Genomic DNA, 24,588 nt, shown 5'->3' on the forward strand with positions numbered 1-24,588 from the left:
TTAAATAAAGACATATGGTTCAAGAATCAGTTGCCAGTTCCTTTTAAAACTGCACCCTGATGTTTGAGGGACTAGCAGATTTCCATTAGTAAAGCAATTAGAGGGGTGATAAAATCATGTTAGACTAGCCTTTTTTTTTTTTTTAATTTTGAGGCAGGGGTTTCTCTAGCCCAGGAGGAGCTGGAATTCACCTTGTGACCCAAAACTGGCCTGAAACCCATGGTAACCCTCCTGACTGCTGGGATTATACCCAGATTGTCTTTTAACTATTTTATTTATTTATCTATTTATTCATTCATTCATTTGAGAGAGAGACAGAGAAAGAGGCAGAGAGAGAACGGGTGTCCCAGGCCCTCCAGCTGATGCAAATGAACTCCAGATGCATGTACCACCTTGTGCATTTGGCTTACGTGGGTCCTGGGGAATGGAATCTGGGTCCTTTGGCTTGGGAGGCAAGCGCCTTAGCTGCTAAGCCATCTCTCCAGCCCTGGATTGTCTTCTTTTAATGGAAACAAGTCAGTATTGACTGATTAAAAGGAAAGAAATATTAGATAAAGAAGGGAAGAGGGAGCTACGTGATGAAAAGAGCTGAGTCAGGCGACAAAGCACAAAGTCAACTGCCTCCGTGGCCCAAATCCACTACAAGTGAGTCGTGGTATATGAAGCAAAACTAGAACATTTTACAGCTGGTAAAGCAAAATGGGGGCCTAGGGAGATGGCTAAAAGTGGTTACAGGGGCTGGCTATCAACCCGGTTTCAATTCTCCAGCACCTATTATAGCCAGATGCACCAAGTAGCACACGAGTCTAGAATTTGTTTGCAGTGGCAAGAGGCCCTGGAATACCTATTCTTTCTCTTTCTCTCTCAAATAAATAGAAATATTAAAGCAATTTTCTTTTTCAAGGTAGGGTCTCACTGTAGCTCAGGCTAACCTGGAATTCACTCTGTAGTCTCAGTGTGGCCTCGAACTCATGGCGATCCTCCTACCTCTGCCTCCCGAGTGCTGGGATTAAAGGCGTGCGCCACCACGCCTGGCTTCAAAGCAAATTTTAAAATAAAAAGAGCTAGGCATAGTGGCATGCAACTTTAATCCCAGCACTTGGGAGGCACAGAGGTAGGAGGATCACTGTGAATCATAGTGAATTCCAGGTCAGCCTGGCCTAGTGTGAGACCCTGTCTCAAAAAATAAGAAAATAAAATAAAATAAAATGGGGGCTGGGGACATGGCTCAGTCACTAAAGGCATCCTGCTTGTGAAATCTTCCAGTCTCAGGTTCACTTCCTCAGTCCACCCACATAAGGTTAGGCGAGTATTCTGTTATAGCAACAAACACCCATGCATGCTCACATGCCGGTGTACCAGTGTACCATTTTTTTTAAAAGGGTGCATGCAGCTTTTTAAAAAAAATTTTGTTTATTTTTATTTATTTATTTGAGAGCGACAGAGAGAGAAAACGGGCGCGTCAGGGCTTCTAGCCTCTGCAATGAACTCCAGACACGTGCACCCCCTTGTGCATCTGGCTAACGTGGGTCCTGGGGAATCGAGCCTCGAACCGGGGTCCTTAGGCTTCACAGGCAAGCGCTTAACTGCTAAGCCATCTCTCCAGCTCCCAGTGTACCATTTTTTTAAATTATTTGAGGCAGGGTCTATCTAGCCCAGGCAAACCTGGACCTCACTCTAGCCCAAGGATTGCCTTGAATTTGCAGTGATCCTTCTACCTCAGCGTCCCTAGTGCTGGGATTTACATATTTACCATCATGCCTGGCAAATGAATTTTTATTCTTTCTTAATGATCATGCCACACTTGGTGGCTCATCTCTGTAATTCCAGCACTTGTGAGGCTGAGGTAGATGGAATAGCACAAGTTTGAAACCATCCTGGGCTATATGGTGAGTTCTAGGCCTGCTGAAGCCATGGAGTGAGATCTCGTCTCACAAAAAGCAACAATAAAATACACAAATGGTCAAAATTTTCCTGCATTTCACAAAACAACTATCACAATGGAAATACTTCAAGAGAAATAAATGACCCCTTGGAACCTACCTGCAGTTCAGGTAAAATGTTCTTCAACAAGAACATAGGTACCGAGTATACACCATTATGAAATGTGGGCTGGAGAGATGGCTTAGTGGTTGAGCGCTTGCTTGTGAATCCTAAGGACCTCAGTTCGAGGCTTGGTTCCCCAGGACCCACGTTAGCCAAATGCATAAGGGGGTGTACACATTTGGAGTTCGTTTGCAGTGGCTGGAAGCCCTGGCATGTCCATTCTCTCTCTCTTTTTCTCTCTCTGTCTGCCTCTTTCTTTCTCTGTCTGTCGCTCTCAAATAAATAAATAAAAATAAACTAAAAAAATGAACAAAAGATTTGACCTCTCTGATCACACAGCTAGTAATGTTGAAAATAAAAAAAAAATTCTTTTATGATCAATTAAGAAAAATACTTCAGAGTTGAGGCAATTTATTTTTGGCAAAATGTAGGATCTAAATCTACATTTCTTAAATGTCACCCTAGGAATCCACAAGACATTGGCACACTACTCAGGCATATAGCAACAGACTCAAAGACATTTCTGAAATTAATAACTACGCTAAAAGCAATCATTCCCCTTTATTCTTAGTGATCAGCTTGATTCCCCTTACATTAAAAATACATCTCCATTTTGTTCCATTGTTTTTCCTCTCTGCAAAATCTAAGGGTACAACAGCTGCTGGGATTTCAAGAAGGAAAACAAATATCCCATCCGAACGGCAGAGCTGCCATTAGTTTCTCATGTTAATATGGTCAATTATAGAAATGCCTTCCATAAATTTGACTAACGGAAGGGAAGATGAGCTGAATTATACAGGATTTTTAGGGAAATGAAGACTTAGCATTTTTGAACACAAAATGACCTCAAGGAACATGGCATGTAAAGGAACTTAGATAACTACCTTGGGAAACAGAAATATTGTTGGAGAGAACACAATGGTTTCCATCCAAATGATGCCTGGGATGTTTGATACAAGTCTCTCCCTCTATGTAGGTATTTAACCTCCCAATATCAAATTTATACCACTCATTTGTTGAGGAAACTCATTTCTTATACATCAGCAGAGGTAGTAAACACGCTCATCTCCAGAATCTAAATTAATTTGGAAGCTCCAAGAAAATAGAAAATATCAGGGCTACAAGAAAAGCTAAGAATACTGATGGACGTGGTAAATGTTGTATATTTTTAAAATAAAAATAGGGGGCTGGGGCCTGGAGAGATGGCTTAGCAGTTAAGCACTTGCCTGTGAAGCCTAAGGACCCCGGTTCGAGGCTCAGTTCCCCAGGACCCACATTAGCCGGATGCACAAGGGGGCGCATGCGTCTGGAGTTCGTTTGCAGTGGCCGGAGGCCCTGACGCACCCATTCTCTCTCTTTCTCTCTCTGTCGCTCTCAAATAAATAAAAATAACCAAAAAAAAATTTTTAAATAGGGGGCTGGAAAGATGGCTTAGCAGTTAAGGTATTTGCCTGAAGTCTAAGGGATCCACGTTCGATTTCCCAGTACCTATGTAAGTTAGAAGTAAAAGGTGGTGCATGCGACTGGAGTTGGTGATATACCCACACCCAATCTCTCTCTCTTTCTCTCCTATTTCCCCTTTCTTGCTCTCTGAAATAAATAAAATAAATTTTAAATAAAATAAAAGTAGGCCAGGGGAGCTGGATCCATGGATCAGGTGCTTGCCTGCAAAGCCTAACAACCCGGGTTTCATTCCCCAGTACCCACGTAAAGCCAGATACACAAAGAGGCATATGCATCTGGAATTCCTTTGCAGCAGCTGGATGCCCTGGCGCACCCAGATTCTCTGTCTCCCTCTCTCTCTCTCTCTACTCTTCTCTGTCTCTCTCTGCTTGCAAATAAATGAATAAACAAAAACTAGGAAAAATAAAAGAAAAATCAACAATGAACCCCACCCCCAGCTCAGTTTAGATATAATAAGAATTGCTCTGGTGTTCCATGACCTCTTGCACCTTAGTCTGTCATGGCCTATGGACCATCTCAATGATTCCACTACAAGGGCTGGAGAGATGGCTTAGCGGTTAAGCGCTTGCCTGTGAAGCCTAAGGACCCCGGTTCGAGGCTCGGTTCCCCAGGTCCCACGTTAGCCAGATGCACAAGGGGGAGCACGCGTCTGGAGTTCGTTTGCAGAGGCTGGAAGCCCTGGCGCGCCCATTCTCTCTCTCTCCCTCTATCTGTCTTTCTCTCTGTGTCTGTCGCTCTCAAATAAATAAATTAATTAATTAAAAAAAAAAGAGACAAAACACTTCTCAATAAGGCAACCTGTCCTCATCATAACAGCAAGCCTGCGGCATTTAAAATAGGGCACAGACCGTAATCATGATATTTAAATTCATATTCAAGCCGGGTATGCCTTAATCTTCCTAATTAAGCAAGACTTGGCCCTTGCATACAAACTTGTATGACCAATTTACTACCATGCACTGCAGCAAGTGAAGGAAAAGCTTAGAACTTCCAACTTTGTCAATGCATTGTAGTCTACCCTTGGGTATAGGAGGCGTACGGATCACGCATAGCCAAAAGCACTTGCTTATAACCAGGAAAGGCTGGGGATGCTGGGATGCCCATTTCAAGGCTATTCCTATGACTAGGTGAAACTGGCAACCGTGCCGGCTGGTGGCCATGCATATGCCAACCCTTGGTGTTTCTCATTAAAACTCTGTCTGAATTTCTGGGCTGGAGAGATGACTTAGCGGTTAAGTGCTTGCCTGTGAAGCTAAGGACCCTGGTTCGAGGCTCAATTCCCCAGGACCAACCTAAGCTAGATGCACAAGGTGGTGCATGCATCTGGAGTTAGTTTTCAGTGGCTGGAGGCCCTTGTGTGCCCATTCTCTTTCTCTCTCTCTCTCTCTCTCTCTCTCTCTCTCTCTCTCTCTCTCTCTGTTGCTCTCAAATAAATAAATAAAAATAAACAAAAAAACTTCTGCACTTCTGAACAAATCAACAAAAAAGGATGGATTTCGTCCATCCACAATATCCATCTAAATTTCTAAAACGCAGAACTAGAGGTTTTAGATCCATAGTAGAGCCACCTAATTCTCCTAAACGAAGCTCTGGGTTCAATAATAATCGGCACCAGAAATAGAAATAAAAGAAAAAGAGGAAATAATGGGGGAATAGGAAAACAAAAAGAAAAATTAATTAAAATTAAATTCTGAAAAGTGGCAGGTAGTGCATGCTCCTTCCCATCGTGGTAAGGGCTAGGGTACTTATCACTTGAGTTGCATTTTTTTGCAATCCTAATCTCTTTGGCCAGTCTCTGAACTTGCTCCCCAGGGGGCAGGATCCTCCTCTCCCCCTGGAGGCAGTCTGCACATCCGGGTCACCATTAATAAAGGCTTGGAGAAGAAAGGAGTCTAGATGCCAACTGACAGGGACATTCCATCCATATTTTGCTAAACCAGACAGTCCTCCCGTCCCAATCATTTCTGGGATGAAGGGTGTCATTTTGAGCCACTCATCACTCAAATGACCAGGAGGATTTCGGTGACATGAAAGTGGTCGCTGCCCTTTCATAAGAACCTGAAGGCTGTGGTCCTTCCTCTTCAAGAGTGCAATAGAAAACAAAGTGACACAAGCTAACTTTGTATTTTCTGCTTCTCATGCAAGCCCAGTTGCTCTAATTCTATTGAGACAGCCAGAGTGTAGGGCCAGGAAAAGTGCTGCTTGTTAAGTCTTGATAACAGGCCCATAACCTCTGGACTGCTCTGATAAGTAGTCTAGAATTTGCCTCAGGCTCACTGCCAGAAACATGAACTGGCCATTCACATGGGATGAAGTATTTGGGGGTGGGGGTGATGGCATAAAAATAATTACACCTAGAAAAAACAAGAAGAGACTTATATAGGTCTGAATGTTCAGGAAAACTATGTTTGGCCCTGATCAAGGGCTTTTCCTCAGAAGTAGTTATCACGACTGTAACTATATGCTGATGTCGAATTACTGAGTCCACACATCCATTTAGTCTATGAGCTCCAAAAGCAGGAGACATGGTGTTCAATGCTGTAACCCCAGCCAATGCATGGGCAAGTCAGGCTTTACTGAGTAAATCTTCACCCCCCTTCCACAGATGGGGTTCAGATGTGCACATACTCACAAGTCCTTGAGTGAAGGAGTCCTGGTACAAGCTTTTTTCCTAAAAGCAACCTATTAGTAAAGAGGGCTCAATCAACAAATATTGAGTACCACAGGAAATACGCTATATATTGAGTGCAGGACAGCAAATGAAAGAGGCAACGTGCAAGCCCCGGGTTGGATGGTGAGGACTACAAAGAAAGCAGAGAGGGAGAGGAACAAAATGTGTGTGTGTGTGGGGGGGGGGTTATCCTACTTTATACAGAGAACAAGAAATGTTCACTCGGGAGGCAGAGGTAGGAGGATCACCATGAGTTCGAGGCCACCCTGAGACTCCATAGTGAATTCCAGGTCAGCCTGGGCTAGAATGAGCCCCTACCTCGAAAAGCCAAAAAATAAAAAGAAATGCTGCTGGACGTGGCAACACACTCCTTTACTCCCAGCACTCGGGAGGCTGAGGTAGGAGGCTTACTGTTGTGTTCGAAGCCAGCCTGAGTCTATATATTGAAAGCCAGGCCAGGTTGGGCTAGGAGCTAGACCCTACCTTGGAAAAAAAGAAAGAAAGAAAAGAAATGCTTCACTGTTGAAAAGCTAAGTGATGAAAGCCCTGAAATTTGTGAGGGGGCTGAGCTCTGCTTCTTTGTGGGTGCAGGGTGTTCTAGGCACTGAGAATAAAAAAGCACAACGGCAAGGTATGGCTCAATAGTAAAGCCCTTTCCTAGCTCGTGTGAGGGTCAAAGGATGGGCAGTATAAAATTCCCGACTATATTTAGGTAATGAGGAGAAGGAGATAGCACAGCGAGAATGGGGTCAGAAGCCTGACAGAAGGCAAGGAACTGAAGAGAGGGAACTTTGTAGAGAAGTGCAAAGAGAGAGCCAGTGGGCAGATCCTACAAGGCTTTTAAAAGCTCTGGTTAAGGGCTGGAGAGATGGCTTAGCGGTTAAGCGCTTGCCTGTGAAGCCTAAGGACCCCGGTTCGAGGCTCGGTTCCCCAGGTCCCACGTTAGCCAGATGCACAAGGGGGCGCACGCGTCTGCAGTTCGTTTGCAGAGGCTGGAAGCCCTGGCGCGCCCATTCTCTCTCTCTCCCTCTATCTGTCTTTCTCTCTGTGTCTGTCTCTCTCAAATAAATAAAAAATTTAAAAAAAAAGAAGAGCTCATTTATTAAAAAAAAAAAAAAGCTCTGGTTAAGCCGGGAGTGGTGGTGCACGCCTTTAATCCCAGCACTCAGGAGGCAGAGGTAGAAGGATCGCCATGAGTTCAAGGCCACCCTGAGATGACAGAGTTAATTCCACGTCAGCCTGAACCAGAGTGAGACCCTACCTCGAAAAACAAAAAAATAAAAATAAAAGCTCTGGTTTTCCCTCTAGGTGCCATGGGGAGACACTGGAATCTTTTAAAAAGGTAACTGATGTGACTTGGCTTGGATGGAAGAGAATATCTGTAAAATCCGGGAGCTGGAGAGACGGCTCAGCAGTTAAAGGCACTTGCTTGCAAAGCCTGCAGGTCCCAGTACCCACATAAAGCCAGATGCACAAAGTGGCACATGCATCTGGTGTTCCTTTGCAGCAGCAGGATGTTCTGGCACACTCATTCACTGCCAACACACACATACACAATCTCTCTCACTCCCCTTGCAAATGAATAAAATTTTTAAAATAATATAATCACACTGGCTGCTGGGCTGAGATAGGGAGGACTGGTAATAGAAGGATCCAAGAAAGAGGTGACAGGCACCAAGACCAGATGGTAACTGTTAAGAAGGTAAACGGAGGGCAGGATTGCGATGCATTGGAGAAACATAGCACATGCCTTTAATCCCAGCACTTGAGAGGCTGAGTTAGGAGGATCGCTGCTATGTTCAAGGCCAGCCTGGACTACAGAGTGAGTTCCAGGTCAGCCTTAGCTAGAGACCCTGCTTCAAAAAACAAAATAGAGCTGATTGGAGAGATGGCTCAGTAGGTGCTTGCCTGCAAAGCCTAAGGAACCAGGTTCAATTCCCCAGTAACTGTATAAAGCCAGATACACAAGTTGGCACATGCGTCTGGGGTACATTTACAGTGGCTAGAGGCCCTGGTGTGCCCATATTCTCATTTTATCTCACAATTAAATTAAATATAAAATAAATACATACAATAATAAATAAATAAACATAAGTATTAAAAAAGAAAACACTGCCCAAAAGTAGCCATCACAAAAGACCATCAAAGCTAAACTATAATCCATACAATCTCCAATATCTTTGCTCATACCATTAGGAAACTGGTGTCATCCCTTTTTTGGGGGAAGGTTGTTTCTTCTTTTGCCTCTCTGCGCACCTGAGTAATATAAGAATGTGGCCTCAGATTGCCATATTGTTTAATGATTAATTAATTGACCACCCACCAGATGAAACTTCTCTGAGGGTATTCAGGCCACAGGACCTGAAGAAGTACAGCAAAGACAGTTAGTTTCAAACCGGGGATAAACAGGGCAGAAGATCATCCCAATAGCAAACTGGAAGCATTTTGTCCAAGATCAGTTTAAAATGAACTCATTTCACTCTTTCAGAAAAGGAAGGAAGGGAAGGGGGAAGGGAAGGAGGGGAGGAGGGAAAGAGGGAGGAGGGAGGGAAGGGAAGGGAAGGAAGGAAAGGGGAGGGGGAGGAAGGACAAGGGGGAAGAGGAAGGGAAGGGTGAGGGTAGGGTGAGGGAAGGGAAGGGAAGGGGAGGGGAAGGGAGGGAAGAGGAGGGGAGGGAAGGGAAGGGGAGGGTGAGGGAAAGGGAGGGGAGGGGAGGAGAAGGGAGGGGAGGGGAGGGGAGGGGAGGGGAGGGGAGGGGAGGGGAGGGAAGGGAAGGGAAGGGAAGGGAAGGGAAGGGAAGGGAAGGGAAGGGAAGGGAAGGGAAGGGAAGGGAAGGGAAGGGAAGGGAAGGGAAGGGAAGGGAAGGGAAGGGAAGGGAAGGGAAAGGAAGGGAAGGGAAGGAGAAGGGAAGGGAGGGAAGGACTCTCCCCATAAACAAAAGCACTACTCCTCACCACAGCCCCTGACATCTTGGTGAGGGGCTGACTGGGAAGGGCTATTTGTAAAGGTTCATGGGCAAAAAGATGTCTTGTTTTACTTTGTAAAAAATCTTAGCATGGGGAAATATTGTATAATTAAGGCAATTTTAACAATAGTAGATAATAATTTGACTATAAATTGTAAGGAATGTAATGACTGCTTATTCTGGCACCAAAAAAACAGGACTTTCTATGAAGTGACTGCCAAGAAAAATGATACTCCCACTCAGACTGGACCATTGCAAGTAGTAACTGCTAAGCACATGCTTTACACTGTAGTTTGCAAGGACACAGTGCTTCGTTTTCATCTCTAACCAAACACCAGACTGAAAACTCAATGGAAACAAATGTGCAATAGAATAGAAACAATAACTGAAAAGGGGGAAAAAAATAACAGTACCATTCCAGGCTTGAGAAAGTCAGGTAAAGTCTGTTGTGAAAAAGAAACCACTTCTGGGGCCAGAGAAATGGCTTAGCAGTTTCAAAGGCTAAGGACCCAGGTTCGATTCTCCAGGTCTCACGCAAGCCAGATGCACATGGTGGTGTATGTGTCTGGAGTTTGTTTGCAGTGGCCAGAGGCCATGGCATGCCCATTATCTCTTTCTGACTTGCTCTCTTTCTCTTTCCTTCTCTCTGTCTCCAATAAATAAATAAAAAATAAAAGCAAAAAAAAAAAATAAAAATAAAAAAGAAACCACTTCTAGCCTCTCCTGAAGATATAAGCTGGCCATCTCAGAACCAACAGAAGGAGCACCTGGTAGACAGGAGCAAGGGAAGCCAAGCTTCTAAAAGCACATCTGCAGGCCCAGCCGACAATGTCAGAAGCCTTCCTGGGATTAAAGCAAACCACATGAAACGCTGAGCCACCCTGAAGCCAACCAAGAAGCAGCACCACATTTGAGGTGAAGGGAAACAAAAAAGAGCCTTTCCTTTAGCACTTTTCACTTAGGCACCAAGGCCAAGATGTAGCAGGAATTCAAAAGTGAATCGCTGAAATGAAAGAGCATTGTCTTAGTCCATTCAGGCTCCTGTAAGAAAATCAACTTGGTGGTTTCTAAATAACAGACATTTATTTCTCACAGTCGGGATCCAGCCTAGTAAATCCAAGACCAAGGTGCTGGCAGAGTCAGTGTTTGGTAGTGACCTGTTAGTTTCATGCGACACAAGGCTGATGGACTCTCTCTGAGACCTCTGTAACAGAGACACTAAGCCCAAAAGCTCATTCTCCTGATACCCTCAGCATGTTAGACAGTAAGATTTCAAAATATATATTTGGAGGGGACCACAAATATTCAAAGGACACCAGGTGTTAGTAAAAACATCATTTCCAGGCTGGAGAGATGGCTTAGTGGTTTAGACATTTGCCTGCAAAGCCAAAGGACTCAGGTTTGATTCCCCAGGACCCACATAAGCCAGATGCGCAAGGCGGCACATGGGTTTGGAATCCATTTGCGGTGGCTGGAGACCCTGGCATGCCCACTCATTCTCTCCACCCCACCTCTTTCTAAATAAACAAAAATATTTTTTTAAAAAACATCAATACCTAGAATAAAGGCTGAGAATGCAGTTTAGTGATAAAGGCCTTGCCTATTATACAAGAGGTTCTGGAGTTCCATCACCAGCACTATTAAAAAAAATTTACACATATATTTTTTTCCCTAAAATAAAGCTCAAGATCTTTCTTGAACTAATTTTTAGAACACAAAATATTTCCCAAGGACCTACCATCTGCCATGCAATGTGACAGGAATTGGAGCTACATAAATCTCTCAGATCAGGCTTACCAAGGGCAAAAGTGGCTTCTCTCTCTCTCTCTCTTTTTTTTTTTTTTTTTTAAGGTTCAAATAGCTACGCGGTAAGAGACCACTGTCTTTAACTTCTAACATTTCTTGCGTTATCATTATACATTTACTTAGTTTGGTCAATGTTTAAAAGAGAAACCAATATTCAAATATTTAAACCTGTCACCTCCTCTAAGAGTCAGCTCTCTTGCCCCTTGTGACTTCAGGTCAGATGTGAGTTTCCCAAGCTCAGCACAGCAGGCAGTTCATCAAACTTTTACATTCTGGAGGGCTTAGAAGAGAGTGTGAAGAGGAACAGCTTGTCAGCCAAAAGCTCTCAAGTGAATAAACCACTAAATTAACCATATACAATCTTTAACCTGTTTTCTTAGAGGAGGGAGGAGCCTGGTGATGGATCCCAGGGCCTTGAACATGCTGGACAAGGGCTCGGCTGCTGAATTATGTCACCTGCTCTTTAACCTATGTTGTTAGACATAAAAACATAAAGTGAGCCAGGCATGTCTGCAATCCCAGTACTGCTGACTGAGACAGGAAAATGGTGAGTTCATGGTCAGCCAGGACTACACAAGGCTCAGCACTGGGCGCTCCGAATAGGAAAAAGTCTCAACTAACTGAACTTCCCCCCTTTTGAGAGTTTTCTTTCATTTTTCAAATATTTACAATGGAACTTTTTCTTTAAAAAAAAAGGGGGGGGCTGGAGAGATGGCATAGCGGTTAAGCGCTTGCCTGTGAAGCCTAAGGACACCAGTTCGAGGCTCAGTTCCCCAGGTCCCACGTTAGCCAGATGCACAAGGGGGCGCACGCGTCTGGAGTTCGTTTGCAGAGGCTGGAAGCCCTGGCGCGCCCATTCTCTCTCTCCCTCTGTCTTTCTCTCTGTGTCTGTCGCTCTCAAATAAATTTTAAAAAAATTTAAAAAAAAAACATGTGCTTATTGGGCTGAAGAGATGGCTTAGCAGTTAAGTGCTTGCCTGTGATGCCTAAGGACCCAGGTTCGAGGCTCGATTCCCCAGGACCCACGTTAGCCAGATGCACAAGGGGGCACACGCATCTGGAGTTCATTTGCAGTGGCTGGAGGCCGTGGCACGCCCGTTCTCTCTATCTGCCTCTCTCTGTCTGTCGCTCTCAAATAAATAAATAAAAATAATTTTAAAACATGTATTTATTTATTCATGGGCAAGCAAAGGAGAGGGGGAATGGGCATGCCAGGGCCACTTGCCACTGCAAATGAACGCTAGAAACACGTGCCACTGTGTATCTGGCTTTACATGAGTGCTAGGGAATCAAACCCTCGTAGTTCGGCTTTTCCCTTAACTGCTGAAGCCATCTCCCCAGCCCCAATGGAATGCTTTCTAAAATACACTTTTTTTGAACTTTCACTTCAGAATATATCAGATACAAAGATGCTGGCTTGAAAGATACTAGTCCTCAAGAGTGCCTCTCCATTCATTCACATCCCCTAAAAAAGTCTCAAAGGGCCCAGGTTGGCAAATTCTGGGTGTGCCATGTTCACCTTCTGCCCTCCTTCCATTGTTTCACAATATCTTCTGGCCAGAAGTCTTTACCTGCCTTTAAAAAAAAAAAAAATGTCTTCCTGAGACACCCATCCACTCCCCAACCAGCACCACTGATGACTGCTAATCAGCCACAGGCTAAGGAAACCAGTAGATAAGCAAAGCACTTATCTTCTCCTGTGTAAATGCTATCTACCTCATCTAGCTACCCAATTTGAATGCAAACACCAAAAAAAAAGTGTGATACCTCTTTGACACCTCTTAGAATCCCCAGAGCCTAGCATGCTGCTCTACTCAATGATTAGTGGTGATAAATTTCTGGAGACCTTTTCTCCAAGGAGCTGTCTCCATCATTTGGCCTTTTCGCTGATTTCACATTCCCAGCTGTGTTCTGGATGGCTGTGCAGGAGAGAAGCCTAGGGATTTGCTGTACTTCTATTTCTTGATAAGATACTTGAAGAGAATAAACACATGCCAAAGAGGACATTAAGTAAAGAGATATGTGATATTTTTACCAATCAAAAGAAAGAGGAGAGCCTTTAATCCTAGCACTTGGGAGGCAGAGGTAAGGAGGATCACTGAGAGTTTGAAGTCACCCTGGTCAGCTTCAGCCTGGGCTAGAGAGAGACCCCACCTCGAAAAACCAAAAAAGCAAAGAGAAATATCACCAAGCACACAATCAATAAATGTCAGGAAGGCTGGATTCTGCCCTAATTTTCTCCAAAGTACTATCAAGGTCCTCATGTCTCTCAGCAAAGTGCCCATTGGTTGTGCTTTGTGGTTGTAACTTGAATTAAAAATATTGGGCTGGAAAGATGGCATAGTGGTTAAGTGCTTTCCTGGGAAACCTAAGGACACCGGTTCGAGACTCGATTCCCCAGGACCCACGTAAGCCTGATGCACAAGTGGGCACATGCACCTGGAGTTTATTTGCAGTGGCTGGAGGCCCTGGTGCACCCATTCTCTCTCTATCTGCCTCTTTCTCTCTCTCTCTCTCTCTGTCTGTCGCTCTCAAATAAATAAATACAAATAAATAAAATAAAAATTAAAAAATATCTTTCTTGGTACTGGAGAGATGGATCAGCTGTTAAGGCCCTTGCCTATAAAGCCTAAGGATCAAGATTTGATTCACCAGTACCGTCCATCTCTCTCCATATGTACACACGTATACACACACACACACACACACACACACACACACACATGCAAATAAACAAATAAATCTTTCCTGGCCCTGGAGAAATGGCTCAACAGATAAAGTGCAAGGGAGGGCTGTTCAGTAGTTAAAGGTGTTTGCTTGCAAAGCCTGCCAAGAGGTTCAATGCCCCAGTATCCATGTAAAGCCAAACATAAACAGCTGTAGGGCTGAAGATGGCGTAGTGGTTAAGCACTTGCCTGTGAAGCCGAAGGAGCCTGGTTCGAGGCTCAGTTCCCCAGGACCCACGTCAGCCAGATGCACAAGGGGGCGAACGAGTCTAGAGATCATCTGCAGTGGCTGGAGGCCCTGCTGCGCCCATTCTCTCTCTCTCTCTCTCTCTCTCTCTCTCTCTATATATATATATATATATATATATATATATATATATATATATATATATATATTCTCTCTGTCACTTTCAAATAAATAAATAAAAATAAACCAAGATAATTTAAATATATATATATATATCTCATAACCATCCAGACCTGGTGGTACAGACTATAAACCCAGCTACATAGGAGATTTAGGCAAGAGGAATGAAAGTTCAAGTTCAGCTTGGGCTGTAGACGAAGTTCAGAGCCATCTTGAGCAACCAGGTGAGACTTGCCTAGCATGTGAAAGGCCCTAGGTTCAATACTCAGTACCAGATTTTAAATAAATAAATACATAAATGAATGAATGAATGAATAAATGAGGCCAAGTGTGGTGGTGCACGCCTTTAATCCCAGCACTCAGGAGGCAGAGGTAGGAAGATCGCCATGAGTTCAAGGCCACCCTGAGACTCCATAGGGAATTCCAAGTCAGCCTGGGCTAGAGCAAGACCCTACCTCAAAAAAAGAAAAAAAAAATCATGATCTAGGCCCTCTCTCAGAATGTATGACTTAGTTAATGTGGGATGGTCCTCAGGTATCAGTATAATTTAAAAGTTCCCCAAGTAACTCTAAAATCCAGCCAGGGCTGAGAACCATGCTATCCCGATTTTCAAAGAGCATAAAACTTCATCTGAGGCATCAGACAATGGATTTGTCGCACAATTAGGCTACAGCTACTCATTTCCAGAAAGCATACCTTCTCCACATAACTACTCTTCCCAATGCAGTCAAGTGTCCTTCTCTTTTTCACTTTTCTATCCTCACTCCATAAACCAATATTCCTAAAGTAAAAGTACTTTTTAATCACTTTGGCCTGGAATCCCCTCTGTGTAATTTTGGAAAACCTAAGCTAGGTATGACTGTTTCCCTGTACTCACCTGCTTTTGATTGACTGACTGATTGATAAATAGATACTGGACATGGAACCCAGGATATTATGCTAACTATGTCACTTGGCACTAAACCATATACTCAGCCCTGATGAATTTTCTCTGGCAGAGAATTCTGGGAAATCAGGCATGGGTTCCCTTTGTTGTTGCTGCTTTTTGTTGTTGTTGTTGTTGTTTGTAGTTTTTACGATGTAGGGTCTCACTCCGGTGGAGGCTGACCTGGAACTCACTATGGAGTCTCAGGGTGGCCTCGAACTCACTGCGATCCTCCTACTTCTGCCTTCCAAGTGCTGGGATTAAAGGCGCCCACCACCACGCCCATCTCAGGCACGGGTTCCCTTTAAAAGAGCCATACTAGAGCTGCTGAGATGGCTCAGTGGGCAAGAGCACCTGCTACAAAAAAAAGCATGAGGGGGCTGGAGAGATGGCTTAGCGGTTAAGCGCTTGCCTGCGAAGCCTAAGGACCCCAGTTCAAAGCTCGGTTCCCCAGGACCCACGTTAGCCAGATGCACAAGGGGGCGCACGTCTGGAGTTCATTTGCAGTGGCTGGAAGCCCTGGCGCGCCCATTCCCTCTCTATCTGTCTCTTTCTCTCCCTCTCTCTCTGTCACTTTCAAATAAATAAATAAAAAATGAACAAAAAAAATATTTTTAAAAAAGCAAGAGGGCCCAATTAGCCCTGAGTTCAACTCCCTAGCACTGACAAGAATAGCTGGATATGGCCACACATGTCTGGGAGCCCAGTACTGTGGGAAACGGAGACCAGAGAATGGCTGGAGTTTACTGGTCAGCCCGTCTGACCGAAAAACACCAGGTCCAGGTTCAGAGAGGAATTTTAGCTCAAAGAAATATAGGGAGGGGCAACAGAGTAAGGATGTCTGATGTTCTCCTCTGGGTTCCTTCCACCTCTGGCTTCCACGCCTATGAGCACATCTGCACATACACACCAAAACCCCACACCATACTATGCACTCAAAATAACTAACTAATAAATAAATCAGCCATTGTGTTTTTCCGGACGGGTTCTTATTTATTTGCAAGCAGAGAGACAGAGAAAGACATACAGAAAGAGAGAGAGACAGAGACAGAGAGAGAAGAAGGGAGAGAATGAGCACTCCAGGGTGTCTAGTCTATGAACTCCAGATGCATGCATCATCTTGTGCATGTGGCTTCATTGTGGGTACTGGGGAATCAAACTGGGGTCCTTTGGCTTTGTAGGCAAGTGCCTTTACTACTAAGTCATTTCTCCAGCCCCTCCTTTTAAAAAAATTATTTATTTATTTGAGAGAGAGAGAGAATGGCTGCACCAGGACTTCCAGCTACTGCGAAGAAACTCCACATGCATGTGCCACCTTGCACATCTGGCTTACATGGGTCCTGGGGAATCGAACCTGCGTCCTTTGGCTTTGCAGGCAAGTGACTTAACCGCTAAGCCATCTCTCCAGCCCCAACCTCCCATTTTCACCATCTCTGTACCATGGAGGTCTTTTCAATTTCTCACAAGGTTTACCTCCAGTTATCTTTCAGTCCACTTAATTCCTAGTTTATACCTGCCTTGCCATACCTAGTGGGCTTCCTTCTTCTAGCCCCAAGTCTATTTTGTGAAAGATGCCCCCTCAACTCCTAGCAGCCTTTTTTACACTGCCACTTAGTAATGCTGGGTTCTTTTTATTATTATTATTTCTTTCTGTCTTCTTCGTCTTCTTCTTCCCATAAGCAGCTGGTCTTTTTGATGTCTGGCACACATTTATCTGGGCTTCCAATAAGATGTTTTTACATAGTTTCCAGGCTTCCTGGAGGTTATTGACTTTTTTTTTAACTCTTCCATTCAATTTCTTCTCCTAATTTCTAACATTTGTTAGAGTTTCTTTTTCAAAAGTTGAATACCTGGCTGATGGATCTCTTTGATATTTTTTTCTCTCCCACCAGATTGCTGAATTAAATGCATCAAAACTTAAATATAATATTTCAAATTACCTCCAGGATGGAATTGCTTCATGAATTTTCTGTACTTTCATGTTCTCTATAGTAAGCAACAGATGTTTAAGCAAGTAGAATTGGAAATGCTAGTTTTACCTGTTCATGTTTTAGTATGTCTGCTTATTTTTATAAAATAGTCTCAAAGTCTTAAGCTTGTATTCTTCTAGTTGCTACAGACAGTAAACCTCTAAGACTTTGTTGGTTAAAACATAACTTATGTACACTGAACCAGCTGCATTCTCTAACTCTGATGGGGTACTATTCTAAATGTTCTGTAAACTGTCTAATCGCCACCATCTCGGTTGTTTGTCCCTTAAAGAACTGTATCTGAAGGCATAAAGAAAAACAGAATACTGAATATTTTCTAAAAATCCCTACAGTGTTCAGTTATTAACAATTTAATACAAACATTAACTCCCTCAAAGCATAAAAATTCTCTCCAGGTCATGCCAACATATCATGGAAATTTACTCTAAATTTTTTCCACTTCCAAGTGTTTAGGTCCAGAAGATTCCTGGGAGACCAACAGACCAACGGGATTGCAATCTATTATGGAGGCAGTATAATCCCATTACATCAGCAGCGCCCTGAGACAGGGAATGTCATAGAATTGGCTACATCAGCCCTTTGCTCCTTTTTGTTTTTTTTTGACACTATTGCATTGAGCCTACCATATTCAGTACCAAAAGCAGAGGAAGGACGCCGTTCAAAGGAGTGGCAGTGTTCAGAACAGAATGAACAGAACCAGAAGGCAACAGACAAGAGGCAGGTGGATGAATGAAGAAGTATTTAAACAAGCTCCTCATACATCGCCCGCCTTATCTCTTGCCTCACCAACCCTGAACTCCAAATGCTGCTAGTTTTCTTCGAGCAACAACCTGACCATGGGCTTGAGGCCCTGTATTCAATCCTTGGCCCCAAGGAAACTGGACATGACAGTGCAAGCTTATCATCCCAGCATTTGGGAGGTGGAGACAAGAGGTTGAGGAGTTCAAGGTTATCCTTGGCTACACAGCTCAGTTTGATGCCAGCCTCTCACAAACAACAACAAAAATCCTTAGAACCTCTCTCTGGCTCCTCATGGCCCCCGTGGGGGTGGGGGGGGGGACAATTCACTATTAACACTCTATTGTCTATAGCATTTTGTTAAGTGACAATGTGACTGGATCCTGTCTACTATAAATAGTGGTATGTCAGAGAAAGGTCATCTCATAACTTATACCTTTAAAATATCTATGGGAGGGCTGGAGAGATGGCTTAGTGGTTAAGCGCTTGCCTGTGAAGCCTAAGGACCCTGGTTCGAGGCTCGATTCCCCAGGACCCACGTTAGCCAGATGCACAAGGGGGCGCACGCATCTGGACTTCGTTTGCAGTGGCTAGAGGTCCTGGCGCCCCCATTCTCTCCCTCTCTCTCTCTCTCTCTCTCTTTCTCTCTCTCTCTCTCTGCCTTTCTCTCTATGTCTGTCTCTCTAAAATAAATAAATAAAAATAAAGCCAAAAAAATTAAATACCTAATGGAGTAGGGAAGGTACTTCCTTGTCTCACCAGCTGTACAATGGAGCAAATATACTCTGGGTCGTAAACACCTGGGTTCAAATCCCACCTCTGCCACTCACTAGCTATAAGACTGTAATATCTCTCTTAATCCCTCTGAATCTTAGTTGTAAATTGGGGATGATAATTTTGACTTCATATCCATATTGTGGTAGTGACCTTAAAATGAGACAAAGTTCTTAAATGTAAGGATCAAGTCCAGAAAAAGTACTCAGTAGCTACTAGCTCTTATCAAACTATAGAAATGATCCCTTAAAGTATAGTCTTACTACACTACATGAAGCCAAAATTGGGCTAGAGGGATGGCTTAGCAGTTAAGGCATTTTGCCTGCAAAGCCAAAGGACCCCGGTTCCATTCCCCAGGACCCACATTAGCCAGATGCACAAGGGGGTGCACTCGTCTGGAGTTGGTTTGCAGTGGCTGGAGGCCCTGAAATGCCCATTTTCTCACACTCTCCCTTCTTTCTCCAAATAATTAATTAAAAAATAGAGCCAAAATCCATTTTTGTAAGCATGTATGGAGGGGGAATAAACCTTATGCTAAATCAGCTAATGCTACTGGGGAGCCAGAGAAACTTACTTCCAACTGACTCAGATTAACACTAATGTTGTTTCCCTTGTACAGCAAACAAAAAGCTTCCTTTTTCATTCCTCAGTCTCGTCTCCAAGTAATCCTGAAATTGCATGCAACCCGATGTGAATCAAATAAAAAAGGAAAACAGTAATTATGCTGAATCAAGCATTTTATGTTTGTACGTTCTAACTACACATGGAACTGCATAAAACAGAACTTTTACCAAGTTCTTTTTGAGCATACCCAGGAGACAACTGCTTTAACCCTGTGACAGGCAAGGGAGCCAAATTGATGATCCCCTATCTCTCCATCAATTTCTTTCTCTCTCTCTCCCTACCACCATCTCATGGAATTATAACATAGCTCATGGGATTCCCAGAATCCTTTGAGGTACAGATACATATTTGTGCACATACATGTGTGGACACATGCTAACAGGTGCACTGCTCATGAGTATAAATGAGAATGGGGGAAAAATTTTTTCAAAAAAAAATCACAATTATGGCACTAAGTTCCCCTTGCTTCAATATCCCTGTGAAAGGGCCTTTTTGCAAGCTCAAGACTATTTCTAACTAACTACCACACTCTTTAAGACCATTTCAGCAAAGACCAGATTAGTAATAAAATGTCAATTGCTGAATATACTCAATGAAAATGTTAAGACTTTTCAGATTTACAAATACCTTATTTTCAAATATTTTCATTTATTTGTGTATGAGACACACACACACACACCAGGGCCTCCTGTCACTGCAAACTAACTCCAGATGCATGCACCCTTTGTGCAGCTGACTTTAACATGGGTCCTGGGGGCTTTTTGGTTTTTTGAGGTAGGGTCTCTCACTCTGGCCCAGGCTGACCTGGAGTTCACTATGTAGTCTCAGGGTGGCCTCGAACTCACGGCAATCCTCCTACCTCTGCCTCCCAAGTGCTAGGATTAAAGGCGTGCGCCACCACGCCCGGCTAGAAGTATGTTTTAATAATGAACTACCATTACCTTTGTAGTCTCAAATCCCTTCTCTGTGTGTGTGCTGGGGACCGCATGTGGGGTCTCATACAAGCTAAGCCCAGGCATTACTACTTAGATACCTCCAAACCCACACTTCCCATCTGTATCACTCACATGGTAGTTATCATTCTCTGTGGTGGATTCCAATTATGTGTGTGCATGGCTTATCTCCCTGCTACCAGGCAAGGTCCTGGTGGCAGAAATCTCTCCTGCCCTTCTGGCTACCTCCATGGTGCTCAGCATAGAATTCCTCACATAGCAGGCACTCCAAAAAGATATGGCCAATGAAAGCTATTCCAGATGCTTTCAGATCATGACATCTGGACACCCCACTATTTGCAAAATAGAGCAGTCAAGTTGATGGGCAAGGCCAGACCTCAGTTGGAAATCCTGTCAGCATGCTATTCGCCCTAACACCTGTGGAGAGCACGATCAAATTTTCCCAATTATGATCTGTACCTCAGGTTCCTTCAGAATAGGAGGAATTCTTCAAATCGGTCCAAAACTCTAAAAGGCAACTTCATGGACTTCAAGACAACTTTAAGGAGGCTGGGGGAATATAGCTCAGTGGTAAAGTGCTTGTCTATATGACCAAGGCCCTGAGTTCAAGTCCTAGTACTTCCAAATAAAGAAGAATAAAACCTAAAACTTGGGCTGAGCTTAGTGAGCACGAGGCATGTGACTCTTAGCTTAGAAAATTATCCCTGGACATTTTGCATGGAAGAAAATATATGTCCCTCTTCAGAAGTACCTGGCAACTAATTCATTCACACTTAGAATGAAATCAAGTCCGTATACTGGCTACTACACACACACACACACACACACACACACACACACACACACAACTGAAACTATCTGAGGATAGTCCGTCCAGAGAAGGCAAGGCTAATGCATACAAGGGGAGAGGCCAGGGCGATGGTAAAAATTACCCCTGTCTCTATACTGCCCCGCTAAAGGTATTTACTTGGGTCTGTCTGTGTTGTGACAGTGTCCTAGACTCAAATGAATGCTTCTAACACTCCACATTTTTGAGCCATTCAGTCATGCATTTTTGTTATTGTTGAAAGTGGTGCGAAATTGCACTGCATGAGCTAAAGTCCTTGGTGGTCTTCCAAGGATTCCAGCTAAAAAGGCACTTCCTTTGTTCCTCAGGAGAATGCAGTCCAGTAGGTCATTGAAAGGGGGAAATAAAAGCAGCAGCCCTGGGAGGGAGATGAAGGACAAGACAAAAAGAATAAAATGTTTTGGATGTGAGCACATTAGCTTCCATTTCCTGCTGCTGGTCACTAATAACTCCCCTATCTTCGGTGGGGGCGGGGGGGAGGTGGTCCAGACAGACATTGATGCCAAAATGTCTCTCAGGTGTTTTCCAGGAACAATGACAGCCTAGGAGAATACCTAAAGCACCTTTCAAGTTTCCAGTTCTCTGCGATGCCGGCTGCGGAAGCCGCCCCTGCTATCTCAGAGACTTCACATGGCAAAATCGAAGAAACTGGGTGTGTGGGGGGGGGGGGAATTTCACAGCATACTCCCTGAATGCCTCTAACCCACTTCAAAGGCATATATTGTTTGTACGAGCAGATGAAAACTTGTCACTTTCCCATTAAGTGCATAGCTGCATCCATCCCTTCAGAATGTGAGAATGACAACTGTAACCTTCACGCCAATCATGTCTAAAGTACCCAAGGCCCGCACTGCCAAAATGAGCCCGGTTCAAATGCATAGGTTCACTTCACTTTTTCTGGCAGGAGAGAGAGAGGAAAGAAAGTCCTCCCCCGCCCGCCCCGGCTCTACAATAAAATCGTTAGGCGTGGGGGGGGGCATAAAATGACATCCCCAGAAGATGGGCAGCTGAACCTTTCCATCAGTAGAGCATGAGCTATTTGCTAACTACCAAGGCGGAGGGTCGGGGCTATTCCAATCGTTTCTTCAGTTCTATTTCTAGAGAGAGACTGGTTACACTCCCAAAGTGCCCAACAACTTCCCTCAATTACCTTTGTAATTTATATGTAATTGATGACTGCACTTAATCTCCAAGGTTATTAATAGCCCTACCAAAAGATGACCCCCCCCTCCCCGCCTGTGTCTTCCTAAGCCGTTTGGAAGGCGCCTGGTTAAAATTACAGTATTTCCTTTGCTGGCTGCCGGCCCCCTTGCCTGCCCCACCCGAGCAAGCAGCGCCGGGAGGCTAAGGCGCACGCTGCCTACTTCCATGAAAGGTTCGGAATGGAGCTTTGGCCTCCGGGGCTCGAATCTTTCACTCTTCCGTTAGGTAGTGCTGGCCAACAGCCAGCTAGATTCGTGGCTCTTTTCTGAGCCCCCGGGGCGAACAAGCTACCTGCGTCCGCCGCGGGCGCCGGGAGCGGCCCGCGGGGCTGAGCGCAACAGTTGGCGGCTGCAACGGAGCGAGTGCGATCCGGAGAGGAGTCGCCCTAGGCGCTGCCACTGGCCTCGCGGTGAGGGGCGGGGGAGGTCCCCAGGACCTCTGCCTTCTTGGCGCTAGCGAAGGCTTTCCCAAATACCCTGCGCACCCCCCCCAGGGCCGAAATCCGGTGAACTTTTTTTTTTTTTCAGAGGCAAAGCCGTCTTCATTTGCATAACCATCTCCAAACTGAGATTCAGGTTTCCTGTAATCAGTCTTTTCAAAGGTCTGTAATTGAAAGTGCAATTAACCCTTAAAATGAGGTGAGAAAAAAAAAAAAAGAAAGAAAGAAAGGGAGGGGGGAAATACCCTTCTTGTCCAACACCTTCCGGAAAGCAGAAGACTTCCCAAAAGTCAAGAGTTTGGAGGGGTGGAGAGTAAGGGGAGTCCTTTGCTTTTTTAAAGGCGACTTCTAATGCCCTTGCAGCTACTGGAAAAAGAAAAAAAACTAATCCGTGTCAGCCGTGAGAGAGGCGGGGAGAGGGGTCTTAAAAGAACATCAATGAAACATCCATTCAAGTTGCACGTTTTGCGTCTCCCCTCTCAATCTACAAATTCCAGGAGGTTCCCCCCCACCCCGCCCCCACCCAGGCACTTCGTCACCCACACAAGAAAGCGGGGAGCCCAGTAAGGAGTTCCACCCGGAAAGGGCCAGGGAGTCGGTGACACGCACTTTGGGGACCACAGCCCTCAGGGGCTCTCCCCAGGACCAGTGCGAGGGAGTGAGGGACAGCAAAACGCCGGGTGGCACTGGGCAAACCGGCGGCACTCCTCCTCTCTCAGTGCCCAGGGCCGCCCAGCCCGCGGGGCACTCTCCGCGCCTGGGCTGGCTCCCTCTCGCTTTCTCCTGCCCATTTCTCCTCCCTCTCGGCTACCTGGTCGGGCGCACGGGGGCGGCCAGGGAGTGTGTGCGGCCCTCGTTTGCCCATCTCTGCTTTCCCCCCCCCCAACTGCCCGGGGGCTCCCACCTACCGTTGATCTCGTGGACAGGGGCATCGTTCTTGTTGAAGCCTTTGGACACGTAGAGACGTCGCACTTCCGAGCAACTTTTCGACTTGAGCTCGGCAGCCAGCAGCGCGGCGCTGAGCACTGCCAGGGCGCAAAGAAGCACCAGCGAGCCGAACCGTGCCATGGTGTGGACCCGGGTAATCGCGCTCCCACCGTTGGGAGACTGCACGGGAAGCGACGCTGCGGTGCAGGGCCGAGGGGCGCCAAGTCGGGGACTCGCGAGTGGAGCGAGAGCGAAGGAGTTGGAGTTGGTGGTGGAGGAGGAAGAGGAGGGCAGGAGGAGACGCGGGGTGAAAAGTGAAGCTGGGCCTCGAGTCAGGCAACGGTCCCTGGTGCCAGGCGCTCGGGCGAGGGGAAGGGGGGTGCGGTTAAGGTGGTGGTGGAGTGGGAGAAAGAGGAAGGCGTGGGAGCGGTGCACCGCCCGAGGGAGAAGGGACCAGGATCGGTGACCTGAAGGCTCGGTCCGTGGGGTGGCGAACGGGGCAAGCTGGCCGTGCGGCTGGGGCTGGGGTGCGGGGAAGGAAGGGAAGGTGGCAGGCGCCGCAGGAGCGCGGAGAGTGCAGGAGGCGTCGGCGGGCGATGGCTGCGCGCGGCTCGGGCTACCCGGCGCTGGTCCGCTCGCCCGGCTCGGCTCGGCTCACTCTGCCCTCGGCCGCTCGGCTGTGCCCTTCTCAGCTCTGCCGCTGATTGACTGGCCGGCTTGCGCAGCGACGCTCCGCAAACTTGGCCAAGCGGGCGGCACTGGGGGGGGGGGGGGCGAAGGGGGCGGGCGACGGGGCGGGAGGGCCGGAGACAGGCGGGAGCACGCAGGGCCGGGCCGGGAGAAAACCTGGAAGCTGGGTTGGATCCGGAGCGGCCCAATCCACTTCCTAGGGGGGGCGCCCCCTGCACCCGGCGTGCGGCGTTCCCTTTGCGCGACACGCCCCGTCGGACGCCTCCCTCCTCCCCCTTCTCCTCCTCCTCCTCGGAGGCGGGGAGCCTACTCCCCGCTCCCCCCACCCCCACCGGGAGAGGACAGGCCAATTTCTCCAGGCTTAGGGCCCAAGTCCCGGGGAACGGGTGGCTTGGCACTTGGAGCCTTAAACCCACGTCTGAAGCTTAAACCT

The 24,588-nt window shown here is 45.9% G+C and overlaps 1 protein-coding gene across 1 annotated transcript in view; it reads right to left on the reverse strand.

Annotated features, from left to right (window-relative positions):
* Gpc4 (glypican 4) overlaps window positions 1-24,077 on the reverse strand; it is a 142,049-nt gene extending 117,972 nt beyond the window's left edge. Inside the window, exon 1 of the mRNA XM_004653980.3 lies at window positions 23,447-24,077. Coding sequence (XP_004654037.2) covers window positions 23,447-23,606 — 160 coding nt within the window. The 5' untranslated portion in view covers window positions 23,607-24,077. The remainder of the gene's footprint in view (window positions 1-23,446) is intronic.
* Window positions 24,078-24,588: the final 511 nt, after the last annotated feature.

The sequence above is a fragment of the Jaculus jaculus genome, chromosome X (genome assembly GCF_020740685.1).
Source record: "Jaculus jaculus isolate mJacJac1 chromosome X, mJacJac1.mat.Y.cur, whole genome shotgun sequence".
In the NCBI taxonomy this organism is placed as follows: Eukaryota; Metazoa; Chordata; class Mammalia; order Rodentia; family Dipodidae; genus Jaculus; species Jaculus jaculus.